This window comes from Acomys russatus, chromosome 3, assembly GCF_903995435.1.
Source record: "Acomys russatus chromosome 3, mAcoRus1.1, whole genome shotgun sequence".
NCBI classification, from domain to species: domain Eukaryota; kingdom Metazoa; phylum Chordata; class Mammalia; order Rodentia; family Muridae; genus Acomys; species Acomys russatus.
The window spans coordinates 18,732,252-18,749,955 of record NC_067139.1 but is presented as its reverse complement, the minus strand read 5'-3'; the positions used below and the strand labels follow the sequence as shown (position 1 = coordinate 18,749,955).

Sequence of the window (17,704 nt, the reverse complement as noted above, 5' to 3'; positions counted from 1 at the left end):
AGGTCAAAAAGCCTGCCAATTGGATACTTTAAAAAACATATTTATTTATAAAGAAATTAAAACAAAACCTATATATTTATTGTAACTTTTTAATTTAACTTTATCGATCGATCGATCGCTTTATTTTATGTGTCATTGGTTTTACATACCTGCATGTATGCACACCATCTGTGTTTGGTGCTTCCAGAGGTCAAAAAATGGGGGCTGTTCCCCGGGAACTGGAGTTATGAATGGTGATGCGCCACATGTAGATTCAGAGAAACCAAACCTGGGTCTTCTGCAAGAGCAACAAGTGTTCTCAAACAGCTGAGCCAACTCTCAACCAACACGAATTAGCTGTTGGATGGCTGCCTAGTACTCCTTAGCCTGGACACAGTAATCCTCACGCTAAAATGGAGTGCTACCCAACTCACAGTGGTTCCCTTTCATTGAATACTGCCCCACCCCCACCCCAACCTTCAGCCAGACACTGTGTTTACCTAATACCGTTAGTTCCTAAGCAAGGCAGACACCTTTAAGCTCATACGGTGTTCTTTCATGTTTAGCTTAAACCTTACTGTGCAAGATAAATATATCCAGAGGCGCTCTTGTACATTTAATCTCTCAAACATATGCTCCATGACCTTAAACTGAAGAGTGTGTTCAGGAACGTGCTCCTAACTGAACATGATGAAAAAATAGTCCAGTTCCTAAATGAATATGCTGAGGCTCTCGGATTAAAATTCCCAGAGCCCTGTGATCCGCCTACGTTCCAAGCTCTCGACCCTCTTTCCCAAGTCACCTATGTACAGAGTTGGACCTGTACCTATGTACAAGTCACCTATGTACAGAGTTGGACCTGACCCAGAGATTTCTGGGCTCCTCCCCGAAACCCGCCCATTCTCAACTCTGAAGGAGCCACCAATCACACTCCTGCCCGGGGCTCACATCCTACCGCTCTGCCCGCCTTTTTGTCCCGGGGTCCCTCTCACCGCCTGAGCTCACATCCTGGCTCCGCCCCGGAGCCCTGCCTCTGCCTACGCACTGGGCTCACAGCTGGCTCCGCCCCCTCTCGGTCGCGCCCCGCAGTTTTATCTGGGCTTAAGCTTTGGGGCTCAGTTTGACCTCAGCAGCTAGCTATGGCGGCGGTGACCTGGAGTCGGGCGCGGTGCTGGAGGTAAGCTTGCAGCCTCGGCTGTCCGGCCCTAAGTCGCCAGCGGGGTTTGTCGCCCGCCTGCCCGCCCGCTTTGTCGTCTGGTCTGGTTAGCAGGACAGCAGGCTATTCCTTTGGCTGTTTCCCAGCGAGAGAGCTCTAAAGAGTGACCTCGAATGCCTTTCTTCCTCTGCTGAGTCCCGAAGGGTAAGGATGGTTGCGCTCCGGTCGCCTCCGCCCACCAGATTGAGTTGCGAGCTCGGGGGCCCCCATAGCGTCCCAGGCCTGTAGGCCCAGCCCGGAACTCTCTGAGGGCATGCAGTGCCCTGGCAAAGGTGACACTTTGTCCAAACACCCATTGCTAGTTAGCTGAGAGATGCTTAATCCGTTATCACTAGCGTGGGTTTCAAACAATCGGTTCGTTGTGTTGAGAAAAGTGGCAGGATAGAGTGACCCATATGTAACAGCCCAAGGCGCCTGTACATCAGGAGCAAAGCCTGGATCCCGGTGTTTGCAGAAAAGCAGTGGCAGGAGTGACTTTCTCAAAAGGCAAAGCTTAATGCTTCATTTGAATAAGTTTGCACTGCAGTCCTTGGGAAGTTCCTTGGAGAAAATGTCGATCAGTAGGGGATCCGCAATCCTGCTGCAGAAAGGAAGGGCTAGAAACAAATAGAACCACTGTTTGCAGTCTCCTGCAGGGCTTTAGGTTTCCAGTGGCTCGGGTGCACCTGAGCAGACCAACCATGACAGCCAGTCAGCAGGACTTTGAAAATGCCATGAGCCAAGTGAAGCTCTTGAAGGAGGACCCGGGGAACGAAGTGAAGCTGAAACTCTATGCACTGTACAAGCAGGTAATGGCCTGAGGTCTTACGTTGTTGAAACACATTTTTGAACAAAAGATTCCTGAAGTCTATATGCTTCTAACAGGCAGCTTGAACGGGTTCTAACATGCACGGCTGCGTGGCTGACTCTCCTTTGGGGTGCATGTATGCAGGCTTTGTTTTGTTTTGTTGTTTTGCTTTTTGTTTTGTTTTTGTTTTTTCAAGACAGGCTTTCCCCGTGTAGCCTTGGCTGTCCTAGACTCGCTTTGTAGATCAGGCTGGCCGCGAAACTCACAGTGATCCGCCTACCTCTGCCTCCTGAGTGCTGGGATCAAATTGTTTTGCTTTTTATATTAGGCCTTGATATGCTGCTATCCAAGCACAGAGTAACCCCCTCTGCTTCTCTCCAGAATAAAGAGGTTTGAAAGATATCAAATTCACGTGTTTGGTCCCTGCCGAGCCCTCTCTGATGAGAGTAATTCACTGAAAACGTGTTTGGGGGCAATTGGGAAAACTTGAATGTGGACTGAGTTTTACTAACTATTATTTATGGGTGTCCTGGGTACTGTTAATGGTGCCGTGATTATATAGTAAAGCGTTGGTGCTTTGGGGGAAATAGATAGTTAATATTTAAGGGTGAATAGTGTGGTGGTGTTTGGGATGTTTGAAATTAATTAAAATAAACAAAAAAGATAAAAATAGATGAAGACATAAGGTAATATTTAATAACCGTTCAACTGAATGTTTGTGAATGTTTGAAAATTTTATAGCCATTGAGGAGATAAGGACAAATGTGTGTGTGTGTGTGTGTGTGTGTGTGTGTGTGTGTGTGTGTGTATGCCGGCCTGGACTCCTGTGTTATCATTTATTGTTTTCATCATTTCTGTTAGGTGATGCTTATCGTGGATGTCTTGGCTGTTTTGGTTTGCTCTGTTTTCTTAGCATAAGCTACAGCCATTTGGGAAGGGGGACTCTATCAAGAAGGTGCCTCAATAAGATTGGCTTGGAGGCCAGTCGGCTGGGCATTTTCTTGATTAATGATTGACGTGGAATGTATAAAAGAGCAGGCTAAGCAAGTCAGTAAGCAGCACCGCTACCCGCCCCCCCACCGTCACCCCCAGGCTTCTGCTTCAGTTCCTGTCTTCATTTTCTGCCCTGACTTCTACAGCTGATGACGCGAGACCTGAGTGATGTGAGCTGAAATCAGCCCTGTCCTCCCAAAGTTGCTTATGGTCAGAGTATTTTATCACAGCGCTTAGGCACCCTAAGAAAATGGATGTGTACATTCAAGAATTTTTTTTTTTTTAACATCCAAGAATTTTGCTTGTCCAAAAAGACTTTGTCCTCAGCTGCTAGCCCCAAGAACTGTCTGTCATGCCTGGTACAAGTATCTTTGTTTTCCTGGAGAGTCTACAGAGGATTCAGGGTATAGAGTAGCCTTGGGGTAGGCACCTTTGCCTATGGGTTAGGGCTCTGGCGAAGATTGGACACCGAAGCTGCAGAGTTTCTTCCTTGGCAGTACTCTCTGTATTGTCATACAGTCATCAGTCTGAGGTATTTCCTCTTCCTGACTCTAGGGGAGAGGACAGTAGAAGTGGCACACTGGCTTCTCCTCTGAACTCCATCCTGTGAGCTTTTGCCCTGGGCTTACTTAAGGCTCTATCTTTTTTGTGGGAGGACCCATAACCGGGAAAGCCACAGCTTGCAGGATGCCGAGAGTCTTTCTAGTGGCTTGGAACTGAGGTGGTCTTAGAAAGTGCCCTACCCCGAGCTTTGGTCTGTCAGGATTTAGGAGCAGTCAACAGTCAGGATGGGGCAGTACAAGGACTAGGAACAAATAGAAGCCACTGTTTGTAGACTCCAGCAGGCTCTTAGGTTCCCAGTGAACTTGGTTCCCTGTGACTTTCCAGATGGCTGGCTCCATAGCGAGAATTTGTCTGTATAAAGTCAGAGCCTCCACCACCTGTGGTTTTTCAAAGCCTCCTCTGTCCTCTGTTACAAAATTTAGGAACTTTAAAATGTTTAAGGTCACTTCTGAGGAGTAGCTCAGTGGGGTATTTTTTTTTTTTTTTTTTCATCTCCGGATACTACTCCACCTACCCTGTGTCACAACTTGTTTTCTTTGTATCTCCTGGAGTATCCTTCATCTAAGCTTCTCAAGGACCAGGAACTGTAAGACACCCATCCTTATCTGCTGCAAGTGCAGCCCTGTTGAGCCATTAGTAGGAGTAGAATTTCTGGTTTTATCCTCATAGGTGGGGCTTCAGAGCACGGCGTGGACTTCTGAATGTTCTGTAACCTTTGAAAATATGCTCATTGTTTTCACTGCCTGTGAAGACTGAGGTTGGGAATAAAAATGGAAGAACTCTTAGGTTTCTAGGACCAGCTTCTCAAAAGCTTTCTCTTGCATTTTTAATCACCCCTGTGCTCTTCATAGGCCACAGAAGGACCCTGTACTATGCCTAAGCCGGGTATGCTTGACTTTGTCAATAAAGCCAAATGGGATGCATGGACTGCCCTGGGCAGCCTACCAAAGGTAAGCGTGTTTCCTATTAGTAACTAGACATCCCTAGAAGCTTTTTATTTTTCCTGGAAAATCCCCATCAATGAGCCTTTGAAAGTTTAAAATTTGCTTCCCATCGCTATTGTAGCCTAAATTGGCTTTGAACTCAACAATCCCCCCACCTCAGCCTCCCACATACGGGTCACCTCTCCCACTGCCGCTGAAGTCATGATGTATCTCTAGTGATTCAAACCTTCTGGGGCTGGAGAGATGGCTCAGCGGTTCGGAGCACTGTCTGCTCTTCCAGAGGTCCTGAGTTCAATTCCCAGCAACCACATAGTGGCTTACAACCATCTATAATGTGACTAATGCCCTCTTCAGGCAGGTGTAATGCAGTTAGAGGACTCATGCACATAAAATAAATAAATAAAATCTTTTTTTTTTTCTTAAAAGCCTCTGTTCTTCATTGCATAGTCTGATTCTCAAATTGCAGAAGGTGTTTGTCATCTACTCCTCAGGAAACTGCCAGGCAGAACTATGTGGATCTCGTATCCAGTTTGAGTCCCTCATCTGAAGCCTCTAGCCAGGGAAAGAGTGGAGCCGATGAGAAAGTCCAGGAGTCTAAAGGCCTCATGGTAACCTCTGAAGATGGCATCACGAAGATCATGTTCAATCGACCTACCAAAAAGAACGCCATAACCTACGAGGTGATGCTCCTGCCCAGGGTGTAGGCACATTTCTCTCCTCTTCTGTTTCTTTCACTGATGCAACTGTAGAACTTGAGCGCTGTTTCTATTATTGTGGAAGGAGATTAAAGCGTTTGGCTTCCTTCCTCAGACTTGGGCATTGTTTAGAACTTGTGAGTTTCCGGTAGGTCTACATATCCAGAAGGCAATGAAGTTTTGCTATGAGTGGAAGCACAGGTCAGTTAAGTCAGTCTTGGCGAATGAGTGTGGGTGGGAGATGTACAGAGACCCCTCTAAGGGGAGCATAAATCCTGAGTTAACCATTTCTGACCTACAAAACCACAAGGTACCACACAGTACACAAACATACATGACGCAAAACATTCATGCATATAAACTAAAATATATAAATTTTAAAAATCACTTTGTCACTGTGTTGAGAGAAGGATTGCAGACTGCTACACTGGCTCAGCCCACTGGATGATGGATCTCATTTTAATTGTTCTTTTCCCTATCTTTCCATTCGCATAGATGTATCAAGATATCATACTCGCACTTAAAAATGCCAGCACGGATAACACAGTCATAACTGTTTTCACAGGTAAGACCATTTTCAGACTTAATCACTTTCTGTTTTAGGGAATCTCTCACTAGATAGAGGATTGAATGACATTGCTTGAAGGTGTTTTCCAGTGCTTCAATGGTTTCATTTATAAATGTGCCACATTATCATGGACAGAATATGACCACTCTTTGATAATTACTCCTGATAAATCATAAGTCCAAACCTGACTGATAAAATAAAGCTCGTGGTGTGAGTCACTAGAACCATGACAGGAAGCAACTCACTTGTCCAAGAACAGGCTGGCTTATAACTATCTGTAGAACACTGCTCGACAATGAAAAGAAACAAATGCTTGATAGATGCAAAAGTATGGATCCCCTTATAGCATGGCTTAGTGAACTCAGTGAGATGCAGAGTGCATATTGTTCAGTCCAGTTACGAAAGTCCTATTGTTTCTACTCTGTTGATGGAGTCTGAAAGTAGCTTCGTTAGGGCAGCTGGGATGGTAGGCTAGAAAGAACATCTGGAATATTTTGAGGTGCCCTAAATACCCCTGATCAACCGGCCCCGTTCCATCTGTCATGTTGTCATCACACCATCGCCATGTACTTATGTTCTTTAACGGCCACTAGTGTGTGCATGAGACTCACTAGTGTTCTCCTAGTGCCTGGCCCAGAGCCCTGCACAACAGCAGATACACTGCAGCTCTAGAATGAGTTGGTACACGAAGGACTCATGGCTCTGTTGCCTGTACTGTTGACAGGATCTGGTGACTACTACAGCAGCGGGAATGACCTAACCAACTTTACTAGAGCCACTGGTGGAATGGAGGAGGCAGCTAACAAGGGTGCTGTGGTCCTGAGGTAAGAGTGACATTTATTTGATCCTGGAGGGTTAATCCTTTGCCCCACCCCCCACCCTCATGCGTCTGGTAGAGGTGCGTATGTATGTGCATGTGGAGTTGATGTCAGAAATCTTCTTCACTACTTTTTGTCAAGTCCCCAAAAACACTTGGGGAGGAAAGAGTTTATTCATCTTACATTTCCACACCACAGTCCATCGTCAACGGAAACATAGGCAGGAGCCTGAAGGCTGGAACCAATCCAGACACAGCGGAGGAGAATTGCATGTTGGCTGACCCCCTCTTTGCTTGCTCAGCCTGCTTTCAGATCGCATCTAGGACCACCAGCCCAGGAATGGCACCGCTCACAATGGTCTGGGGCCCCTACATTAAGCACTAATTAAGAAAATGCACTGCAGACTTGCCTATCGCCTGATATTATGGAAGCATTTTCTCAGTTGAGAGTTTTCTTCCCAAATGACTATAGCTTGTGCCAAGTTGACAGAAGAGTAGGTAGCACAGTCTTTAGCTTTATTCGCTGAAACAAGATCTCTCAAACCCAGAGCTTGCTTACATGGCTGGTCTTGCGAACCAGCTTGCTCTGCATTCCCATATCCACCTTGTGGGGCTAGAAGACAAGCAGGCCTCCACACCCACCCGGGATTTCTGGGGGCTCTGTGGACCCAGTCTTCACTCCACTCCTCATACTTGATTGGCAGATGTTTTCAATGATGAGTCATCTCCTCAGGCCCCCAAGAGGGCTCATTCTTTTTTCCTTTCTTTTCTTTTTTCTTCTGATTTTTTTTTTTTTTTCTCTCTTTCAAGACAGGGCTTCTCTGTGTAGCTTTGGCTGTCCTAGACTAGCTCTGCCAACCAGGCTGGCCTCAAACTCACAGCGATCCACCTGCCTCTGCCTCCCGCGATCCACCTGCCTCTGCCTCCCGATGAGGGCTCATTCTTAACACAGCAGTAAAATACCCACTTATCTGTGCTGATGCACTTCACTGTGATTCCCCATCAGATTCCCGGTCTTCATCCTGCCCTCTACAGGAGATTGACTGGGAAGTGTGAGGTGAGAAAGAGGCAGAGGGAGTGTGAGTTCTTGGGCACAGGGTGAATAGACAGAGCCTACGAATGCCAGCAGGACACCGGAAGTAGTCTTGGGAGGTCTTGAAGGAGGTTGGAGGCTTCAACTTCCCAGTTCTGCTGAGTCCCTCAGCCCCCTGTGCTGTAATACGGGGTCATGCATTCAGTCACCCACCATGATCTCTCAGGTCGCAGCCCTGAACTCACTTCCCAGGGTGTGAACTGGCCTTAGCCTGTAGGAGTCATGACCTGATGTTCCATTAGGTGCCACATGCAGGGATCCTTGGCCAATCTGGAGAAGTGGTCCTGTAGAGTGATGGCTCATCAGATTTATACGTTCCTTTCTATAGTTAGTGGGACCAGTTTGGGCTCTTTAATGATTTTCTATTTCTGTTTCTTTAGGGAGTTTGTCGACAGTTTTATAGACTTTCCCAAGCCTCTGGTTGCAGTAGTAAATGGCCCAGCTGTGGGAATCTCTGTCACCCTCCTAGGGCTATTTGATGCTGTCTATGCATCCGACAGGGTAAGTCTCCTCCCACAAACAGGTCGATCAGTGAGTACTCCCATTCTCCTTTACTGTGCCTGTCACTAAGTACATCACAAGGGGTTAATGGTTGTGCTAGTTTGTTTTTTGTCAACTGGACACAAACCAGAGTTACTTGTAAAAAGAAGGGACCTCGACTGAGGGATTTTTCTTCATCAGATTGGCCCATGGTCATATTTGTTAACATTTCCTTGATCACTGGTTGATGTGAGATGGCCCAGCCCACTGTGGGCTATGCCACCACTGGCAGGTGGCCCTGGGTTATATCAGCGAGCAGGCTGAGCAAGCTGTGGAAGCAAGCCAGTGAGCACTGCTCTTCCATGGTTCCTGCCTTGGCTTCCCTCAGTGATGGCCTGGGACCTGTAACCCAAATAACCCTTTCATCCCCAAGTTGCTTTTGGTCATTGTCTTACCACAGCAACAGAGAGCAAGCCATGACTGAGGTAGGATGAAGTGATTCAGTTAGTTCTTAAAGATGTAGTCTAATTTGGCAGTTTATGTTTTTCCTTCATTGTTATTAATTTTTCTAAATACCAGTATTGTGAGCATCACCCTGACTTTAATGGTTCTGTAGGGTTTTGTTCTGTTTTCTGAGACGGGGTTTCTCTGTGTAGCCTTGGCTGTCCTGGACTCGCTTTGTAGACCAGGCTGGCCTCGAAATCACAGCAATCCCCCCCACCTCTGCCTCCTGAGTGCTGAGTTTAAAGGCGAGCGCCACCACATCCGGCTGGTCCTGTGTTTTAATCAAGAGTACATAGTTGCTCAATTTTCAGTTTCCATATTACTGAAAAGTGTGGAAGAGGGACTAACCTCTGTGCAGTTTGCCTGATCCTCTTTTCCTAATTCACAAAGCCTAGTATTTAGGCTTCTGGAATGAGAGTGTGGCATATCAGGAAACTAAAGGCCCGAGCAATTCTGAGGCCACAACACAGTTCAGACTCTTGTTCTCCATTATATATAGTATGCATTGCAATGGGGGTCTCAGTGGGTTGCACTAGCTGGCCTAGAACTTATGAAGATACTCTTGCCTCTGCCTCCCAATTTCTGGGATTAAAGGTGTGCACCACTATGTCCCACTGGGATATGTATTTATATTCTTACCATGCATGCCTCTGTGGTGACCAAAAGTCAAATTTCTAAAACTATAGAAAATACAAAGAAAAGGTTTAAGTTTTTAAAAATGGGAGATGGGAGTGTTGATGATGTGTAACCTAACATGGGGAAGGCTCTGCATTGGATCCCTAGGATCATTAAAAAAATAAATAAATCTACAGAATGACCGGTGGGGTGGGAGGATTAGGAAGATATAATTCAAAGGACACACAGTATCAGACACACAGTGCCATAGCATCTAATGTACAGTGTGAGGACTATAGCCAATAGTAGTGACATGTATCCAGGAACAAATGAATAGATTATAACTATACTGGGGGTGACTATTATGACTTTATTGGTTTCATAAAGCAGCAGTTTTACTATATATATGTGTGATATACATATCACACTAATATATTATTTACCTTAAATATACATCATAAAATAAATTGAGGGGAAAATTACTCATTTTATCACTGAGATGTAAACTAGTGCTAGCATTTGGTTTCTGTAACTTGGCAAATCTCATCAGTCCTTGGCTGCTGGAAGCCTAGGTCATTTCTAATTTTTATTATTTTAAACCCAGGCATGATGAACAACTGTCATAGTGATTACCACAGAATTACCAACAGCCCTCACGTTCTTCTGGTGCCTTCTCTGTAGAAGGTGCTAAAGTGCTAAAGTTTCCTGGCTAACCACTGATGGGATTCCCAGGGGGTTTTATTGACTTCATAAACAAAACTGTGGTGAGCAAGGAGCTCACGTCCAACCCTATTAAAATACTCGCCACTATGCTGCTGTCTCTCATGGATGCTGCCCTTACATACAACTAGTGGCTACACATTCTAGTAGCTTCTCTGTCAGCAAATGCACCTTTTCTATGTGAGTTTTAAATTTGTTCAAATGGATGTTTGCATGATCACTGTGTGTAGATTCTCTGTTAATACACATTTTACACAGTACACACAGCAGGTCTATGACGTCACACTAGTTTTACAGATAGAGAAAGCTGCCACAGGGAGACAAGGAACTGTCCCAAGGCCTTTAACCAGCCTGTTGCTAAGCCTCAGCCCTTAACTACATCCACCATTCTGTCTCTGGAAATAAGCGTTGTAACAGCTGCTCATTGTCAGGTGTGTGTACCTGTTTATGGCTCCTTAGATATGGCTTTTCTTAGTTTTCTGATTATGTTCTTAAAGTCTGAGTGGGCTGGGATTAAAGGCATGTGCCACCATACCTGGCAAAGTACATTTTCTTGACGAACATTGCTGGATGAAAATAACAGTGACATTAATTAGAGTATTTTATGCTTTTATTTATATGCTGCATATGTTATATTTTCTTACAAATATGCATTAAAGTAAATACTATGTCTTACTATTAGAAATTAAGTCTAAATATTTGTCTACTTACATCAGTGATTCTCTTTCGAAGTCATTTCTTAGTCATCAAGAGCGGATGTGTGTGTTCTTTATACCTGTAGTCCCAACGCTTAAAAAGCTGAGGCAGGAAGATTGTCATGAGTTCAAGGCCAGCCTGTCTGAGCTATAGAGTAAGACTCACAAAAACATTTTTTTTAAATATAGAAAAAGTATAAACATGCTTATCATCTAAATCACCACTATTGAAACTGGCTGGGGAATCTGAAGCCAGGCAGGAGACCTCTGGGGCAAAACCAAGACAAATGGAAGGTTGAGAAAGAAGTTTTTAATTTTTTAACTCACCCCCAAAAAAGCTGCTCATTCCAAAACATTTTTAAAATATATCTATAAAGCAATAAATCAAGAATCTAGTGTAAAATGGGAAATGAGGAGAAATAAATAGTACACAAGAAGTGAAACATAATCAAAGAATGCATTAAAAATAGCCTGTTTCTCTATGGGCCAGGCAAGGTACTTGCTACCAAGTGTGACAACTGTCTTAGAGTCTCTATTGCTGTGATGAAACTCCATACCAAAAGCAAGTCGGAGGGGAAAGGGTTTATTGGCTAACACCTACACACCACAGTCTGTCACTGAAGGAAGTCAGGGCAGGAACTCTAACAAGGCAGGCACCTGGAAGCAGGAACTGATGCAGAGCCCATGGAGGAGTACTACTTACTGCCTTGCTTCTCATGGCTCGCCCATCAAGCTTTCTTATACCACCCAGGATCACCAGCCAAGAGGTTGCACCACTCTTACATCCATCATTAATCAATATACTACCCTACAGACTTGCCTACAGGTCAACCTTATGACAGTACTTTCTCAAGTACAGCTCTATCTACTTGAATAATTCTAGCTTGTATCAAGTTGACATAAAACGTGGCAGCACGAAAACCTACATCTAATCCCTGGTATACACATGGTAGAAGGAGAAAGACAACACCAACAAATTGACCTCTGACCCTCATACATGGATGCCCACATGAATGAATGAATGAATGAATGAATGAATGAATGAATGATGCGAATTAAAGTTTTGTAATGTAAAGAGAGACTGGGTGTAATCATATATAGGTATAGTCCTATATATGAGAAGAAGAGGGACTAGACCATCAAACATTCAAGGTCATCTTTGGCCACAAAGCAAGTTGAAGGCCAGCCTGGTCTACATGAGATCCTTTCCCACAGCCTTCCTCCCCCCACATTCAAAAGGCCAGCTGGGTATGGTATCTTATTTCTGTAGTCCCAGCACTTTTCTGGGAGGCGGAGACAAGAGAACTAAGTTTGAGGCTAGCCTGTGCTACACAGCAAGATCTCTTATCCAACACAGTTTTGTTGTTTGTTTGTTTGTTTGGTGGATTAGTTTTTGTTGTTGTTTGGTTTAGTTTTGTTGGTTTTGGTTGGTTGGTTGGTTTTTCAAGGCAATGCTTCTCTGTGTTTAGCTCTAGCTGTTCTGGAGCTCACTCTGTAAACCAGGCTGGGCTTATACTCACAGAGGTTGGCATGCCTCTGCCTCCTGAGTGCTGGGATTAAAGGCATATGCCACCATGCCCAGCTCAAAAACATTTTTATTTAAAAGGAAAGATAATCCCTGCCTCACAAATATGTCTGTCAGATATATTGAGCCAGAAGGCTGAAGGTGATGCTCCAACATTATAGAGAGTTTTGGGTGACTGTTCAGGCAGTAATATGTCTCTGTCGTTTTTTCATTTTGGAAGCTGCTAACCTGCACTTCTGGTTCACTCAGATAATTAAGTTTTATTCCTTCTCAAGTCTCTGATGGAGTTGAAGACTAAATAGTTTAGTTTCACACTTTAGCTTAGTTGTTTAGGGGTTAAGATGTTTTCAAGTCTAGGTAGATGTTTTAAGTTAATAGAAATGAGATATGATAGATGTTGATTTTCATTCAGAATTTTAGACTCACCAAGATAGGAAAGATGTTTTCTTTAAGTTTGCCAAATACACATAGCCAAGGCACTATGAATGTAAGATTTATATAATTCCTGATTGTTTCATGGTTCTTCCTGCTGTATGTAGTTTACTTATATGTAATAATATAAATGTATAGGTAAAAAAATATAATTTTTTTAATTTTAAAAAAGAAAATAAGCCACAGATCGGTAAAAATTATTTGCATAATACTTACTTATAACTTGCGTCTATAAGGAATCTTACAATTCAAAATTAAGAAGGCAAATACTTTAACTTTAAAAATAGTGGGAAACATGTTAGCAATTACATCAGCAAAGAGATGCTCTACACATGGCCCTTAAGTATATGAAGAGATTCTCAATGTCATTAGTCTTAAAGGACACATAAACTGAAAACATGAGACACCACTATGTGCACAGAATGATGTGATTTAGGTTACAAGGACTTCTAGTGGAACTGAATAAGGAGATGGACCTGGTGGGGCTCTCCTACCTCAGTGTGAAAGTAGCTTATTCACAACTACTTTTCTGATACAAGAAATCTGAAAGGGATTTTGTATTTTGTTTGCTTGGGTTTGTTTTTTGTTTTGTTTTGTGGTGGGGTTTTTTTGTTTGTTTGGTTGGTTGGTTTGTTTTTGGATTTTGTTTTCTTTTGCTTCATTGTGGTATTGTTGTCAAATGGGAACAGTATTATTATATCAAGCAAGTCCATGGTTGTGACTCACCCTACTGAGAGTAGACACAACCGAGGGAACATTGGGAAAGGCACTAACTTGTATATAGGTCAACAGATGATGACACATCAACACAGTCAGAAGAACAATAATGAGAGAGAGGGACAAATCCAGGCTTGCGTGCCTCTGTCCCCAGGAGGAGACAGCAGGGAACTGAGCAGACACATGAGCAGACACATGAGCAGACACAGCCTTTGTATAGGGTTTCTTGGAAGGTGGAGCTTTCTGGGGCAGGGATTTCCAGATTGTGGATTGGTGGGATTTCAACTCCCAAGCTGGGGGAAGTGCAGGGATTTGTGGGCCTTCCTGTTTAAGGATTTGTTGATTCTCCTGCTCAGGGATTGGCCAGTTTTTCTATTCAAGGATTGGTGGGTTTTTGTCCAGACTTCTCATCCCAAATTAGCATAACCTGGGATGAGTCCTACTAAGGGGCTGGAAATGGCAGAGGGAAGAGCTGGACTGCTGGAGTTCCTCAGGCAGAGGTCTGGCTATTTTTCTGTCTTGAGGGTTTTTAAAGTTTACAAAGTGTTCAAAATTTACAGAATCCACTGTGAAGGCTGAATCAAGAAAGGTTGTCGTAATCATAAGCAGCTCCTGCATAGGCCGTAGGCTTTCTGAGCCAGGAAAGGTGTCAGTTTCCAGAGCTGTCTGCTGAGGCAGAAACAGTCAACCATGGACGGCACCTGCTGAAGTGCTGACAGAGCCTCCATTTTGTCTCCTGTCTCCACAACCCCAGGGCAGGTGGGAAGGAGGGGCTGACTGCTCTGAGGTGGGAAGGGGGACTGGCAGCAAACTACTTGAAATTTTAGTGGCCCACTACTCAAGGGCTAGATGTAGCTCTTTCGGGGGGTGGGGGGCAGTGAGCTCCCACAGCTTGGGACAGGACCCAGTGCCTGGATGCAGGCCACCACAGCTTGCAGGGTGGGCCACTGCAGCTTGTGAATGGGCTACCATGGCTTGGGGCACACTACTATCTCTGCCCCAGTGTCAGCTTGAGGTGCTCTTTCTTCCGAGAGCCACCTGCCTCAGCAGCCACTTTGATCGGGCAGGGCACCATGGCTTTCCCTTTGGCTTGGTGACACAGCTCAGTGCTGCCCCTGCAATGGCTCTGGGCTCTCTCCAACTCTGGACTCTATTCTCTGGGGCAGCAAGGACTTTGATGCCGGTGCAGAGATGAAAGCCCTACACTCAACAATTAAGAAGACTGAGTTGACCATAGTGGTACATGCCTGTAATCCCTCTAATCCCTGTAACCCCGGCTTTCAACAGAGTAAGCCATGAAAGCATTAAGTTCTGGGACACTCTGGGCTGCATAGCAAGACTGTTTCAAACACAAACGTGCAAAGTATGAGTTTAAAATCAAATAGTAATTTTAAACTCTTTACTTCCCTATCCCGTCTAGGCAACATTTCATACTCCATTCAGCCACCTCGGGCAGAGCCCAGAAGCATGCTCCTCTTACACGTTTCCAAAGATGATGGGCCCAGCAAAGGTAAGTTAGAAGGAGCCTAAATTGTAGTGTGTCGTCTCTGTTGCCAAGGCAATCCTGTACTCTCTCCTCTCCCTTGGGCAAAGCTTCGAGGATGATAATGGGTTCTGCAACATGGAAGATCCAGGCAAAGGGAGGATATAAGGGAAAGGTCGGGACATGCTCTCTGCAGTTCCTCATGCATGGACAGCATCTGATGGCTGGTGGCTAGAGCTGGAACACTGGTGGCAGCACAGGACCTTGTCCTCCACAGTTATGTGACATCAGTTGAAGGCCTAGGATTGGAAAGCCTCTCCAGATATGATCAGTTCAGGCGTGATAAGCCACATCCACTGAGATGACTTGGTGACATCTTCCCTTTGGGCCATGTGAGTGCCAGCACCAGGCTGGCCTTGAACTCACAGTGATCCCCATGCCTCTGCCTCCCGAGTGCTGGGATTACAGGTGTGTGCCACGATGCCTGGCTCTCAGTTACCAGCTCCTAACAGCCCCATGACCATAGTCACTGTGACTCCCAGTCACAGCTGTCTTTGACAAGCTGTTCTGTTGTGTTTTTGAGACTCCCACTGGCTGCTCAGATCTAGCTCTGTATTTGTGCAGATCCAGTTGTCTGTCTTCCATGAAGTGACTCCAAGAACACTAAGACATGACTGGAGATGGGGATAGAGGGAAGGGCTGAGCAGGCATTGGTCACTATCTCTCAGTATGGTAGGGAGGCTGCTTGGTGACTTAGATTTTTTGTTCTAAATGCCTTCCATGTGTGTGTGTATGTGTGTGTGTGTGTGTGTGTGTGTGTGTGTGTGTGTATGAGACTGTTATTAATCAGTTTAGCTTTGAAAAGTTGAACAAAACCAGCTCTTCAAACTTAAAGCACTTAGAATTTGTTCATGTTTTTGGAAGACAAAATGCAACTGTAGAAAGAACATTTGCTCATCGTTCTTGGTTTTTATAGAACTGCAATATAAGCCATCCCCATGTCTGTTCATTCATGCAGAAGTAATTTGAGTACCTACACAGGTGAGGCAGATGTTCAGAGCTCAGTCACTAGGACAACAAGTAAAGGGATGGGATTTCGAATGCCTCAAAAGGCTGACCCTATGAATACAACTTTCCTGCCCTGCCCCCCCCCCACTTATTATTTACAGTGTTTATTAGGGTTCAGGTCATTCCTGCCCCAGAGTTCCCATTCTTGCCACTTCAGTGCAGACCCTCACAGAAGCAGCTGTCCTTCCAGCCCCTCAAGAGGCAGAAACAGTTCTGGTCTCAGCTGTTGGCAGACTCTTGCCCAGTGAGGCCATCAGCTTCCCCGTTCCTGTGAAAGAAAGCAACCTCAAGAGCCATGAGTCTGTCTGTGTCTCCTGAAAGAGGGCTGTTCTGAAGTCAACTGAGGCCTCACTTTATTAAGCTAGGGTCATGTCTTGCTTTGCATTGCAGGCAACTGAGATGCTTCTCTTTGGGAAGATGCTCACAGCAAGAGAGGCCTGGGCTCAAGGCCTTGTCACTGAGGTTTTCCCTGAAAGAAATTTTGAGGAAGAAGTCTGGACCAGGCTGAAAGCATATGCGAAGCTCCCGCCAAACGTTAGTATTTGAATTTTACTTATGGGGACCATGAACACCATTTCCCAAGGGGGAAATATGCCTTAAAAGACACATCCTAAGAAGACAAGACATGTCTTAAGTTGCCTTTAAGCACATCTAGACTTTGTGTTAAAACTTACTATAATGTTGGGAATTGTGATTTTTTTTTTTTAACAACTTACCAGATGGGCATTTCATTTCCATGCTACAAAGGCAAAAGGAAGGTCCACTCATGGGTGTGACCCCAGGAGGACACCAGCAGACACCAGCTCTTTTACTTTTGAATTCAGGTGGGAGGTGAGGAGGGCGACTGTATTTGGAAGATCCTCTCTCTATAGCACTTCCGTTAGTGAAGGTGGCAGCTGGCAACTGATTGCTCTTCCATTCTTGTGGTAGCTTTTGCATCCATATGGGGCTGTTTAGAATGTACAATAACAGACCTGTCTCCTATGCTTACTAGGGCCATCTCTGTGTACATTAAAGGTGTGTTGTATTTCACAGGTCTTAGTGAAATCTAACAGGATCCATTCTTGACAGTGGAGGGCAAGAATAGACTAATCCTATTCCTGTTGGAATAACGTATTGTTGGTCTTGTTACACCAGGCCATGAGAATTTCCAAAGAGCTAATCAGAAAACATGACAAAGGAAAGCTCCATGAAGTTAATGCGGAGGAGTGTACTGTCCTCAAAGCAAGATGGCTATCAGAAGAATGCATCAATGCAATCATGAGCTTTGTGTCAAGAAAAGCAAAGCTGTGAAGCCTACCACGGCGGCTAGACTTCTCAGAGGGAGGATGGCCTGAGAGTTCCAGTTTCGGGTTCTTGAACAATACACACTTCTTTGTGCCTTTTTCTTGATTAACAGCAATTATGGTGAGAATCCTTCACAGCACTAACAAATAAAAGCGTTCATAAATCACGCCTTAAGAATTTATGTAGGTCCTTGGCAATAGAAAGTCTTACATCCCTAAACATGAATGGATGCCGCCATGAACAGTGTCCTTGGGACCTGTTTTGAAAAATGTTCACAGCCTTACGTGCAGAGATCACATCTCTGACACTACATCCCAGTAGCAGTTTATCATCCACAGGTGGTGACTAAGCAAATTGGGCCAAACACCAACAGTCTTTGGATCATCAACTTGAGGTATCTGCCAGTTGCATTTTTCTTTCCAACTATCTGGCAAAGGAACAAAACAGTCTTCGTTGCCACTTGTCTTTGTTACTGTTCCTTTGCTGTGAAGAGACATCATGACCACAGCAACTCTTACAAAG

At 44.7% G+C, this 17,704-nt stretch overlaps 1 protein-coding gene across 2 annotated transcripts; it reads left to right on the top strand.

Moving 5' to 3' along the window:
- The first annotated feature begins 994 nt into the window (after positions 1-994).
- Eci2 (enoyl-CoA delta isomerase 2) lies at positions 995-17,217 on the top strand. Of its 2 annotated transcripts, none has more exons than XM_051169986.1 (10): positions 995-1,156; positions 1,821-1,983; positions 4,391-4,489; positions 4,975-5,163; positions 5,674-5,743; positions 6,471-6,570; positions 8,037-8,157; positions 14,765-14,854; positions 16,286-16,429; positions 17,033-17,217. In XM_051169986.1, exons 1-10 carry the CDS (start codon positions 1,119-1,121, stop codon positions 17,186-17,188), a joined length of 1,170 nt encoding a protein of 389 aa, XP_051025943.1. In that variant the 5' UTR covers positions 995-1,118; the 3' UTR covers positions 17,189-17,217. The 2 variants fall into 2 exon arrangements, with proteins under 2 accessions (XP_051025943.1, XP_051025952.1); XM_051169995.1 differs by having other exon boundaries at positions 1,082-1,339.
- The last annotated feature ends 487 nt before the right edge of the window (positions 17,218-17,704 follow it).

Excerpts from the sequence above, each read along its gene's own strand:
- Eci2 (XM_051169986.1), top strand. The coding sequence starts at position 1,119 with ATGGCGGCGGTGACCTGGAGTCGGGCGCGGTGCTGGAG. Across the intron at positions 1,157-1,820 it reads AGTCGGGCGCGGTGCTGGAG|TCTCCTGCAGGGCTTTAGGT; the intron begins GTAAGCTTGCAG and ends CACTGTTTGCAG. Across the intron at positions 5,164-5,673 it reads AGAACGCCATAACCTACGAG|ATGTATCAAGATATCATACT; the intron begins GTGATGCTCCTG and ends CCATTCGCATAG.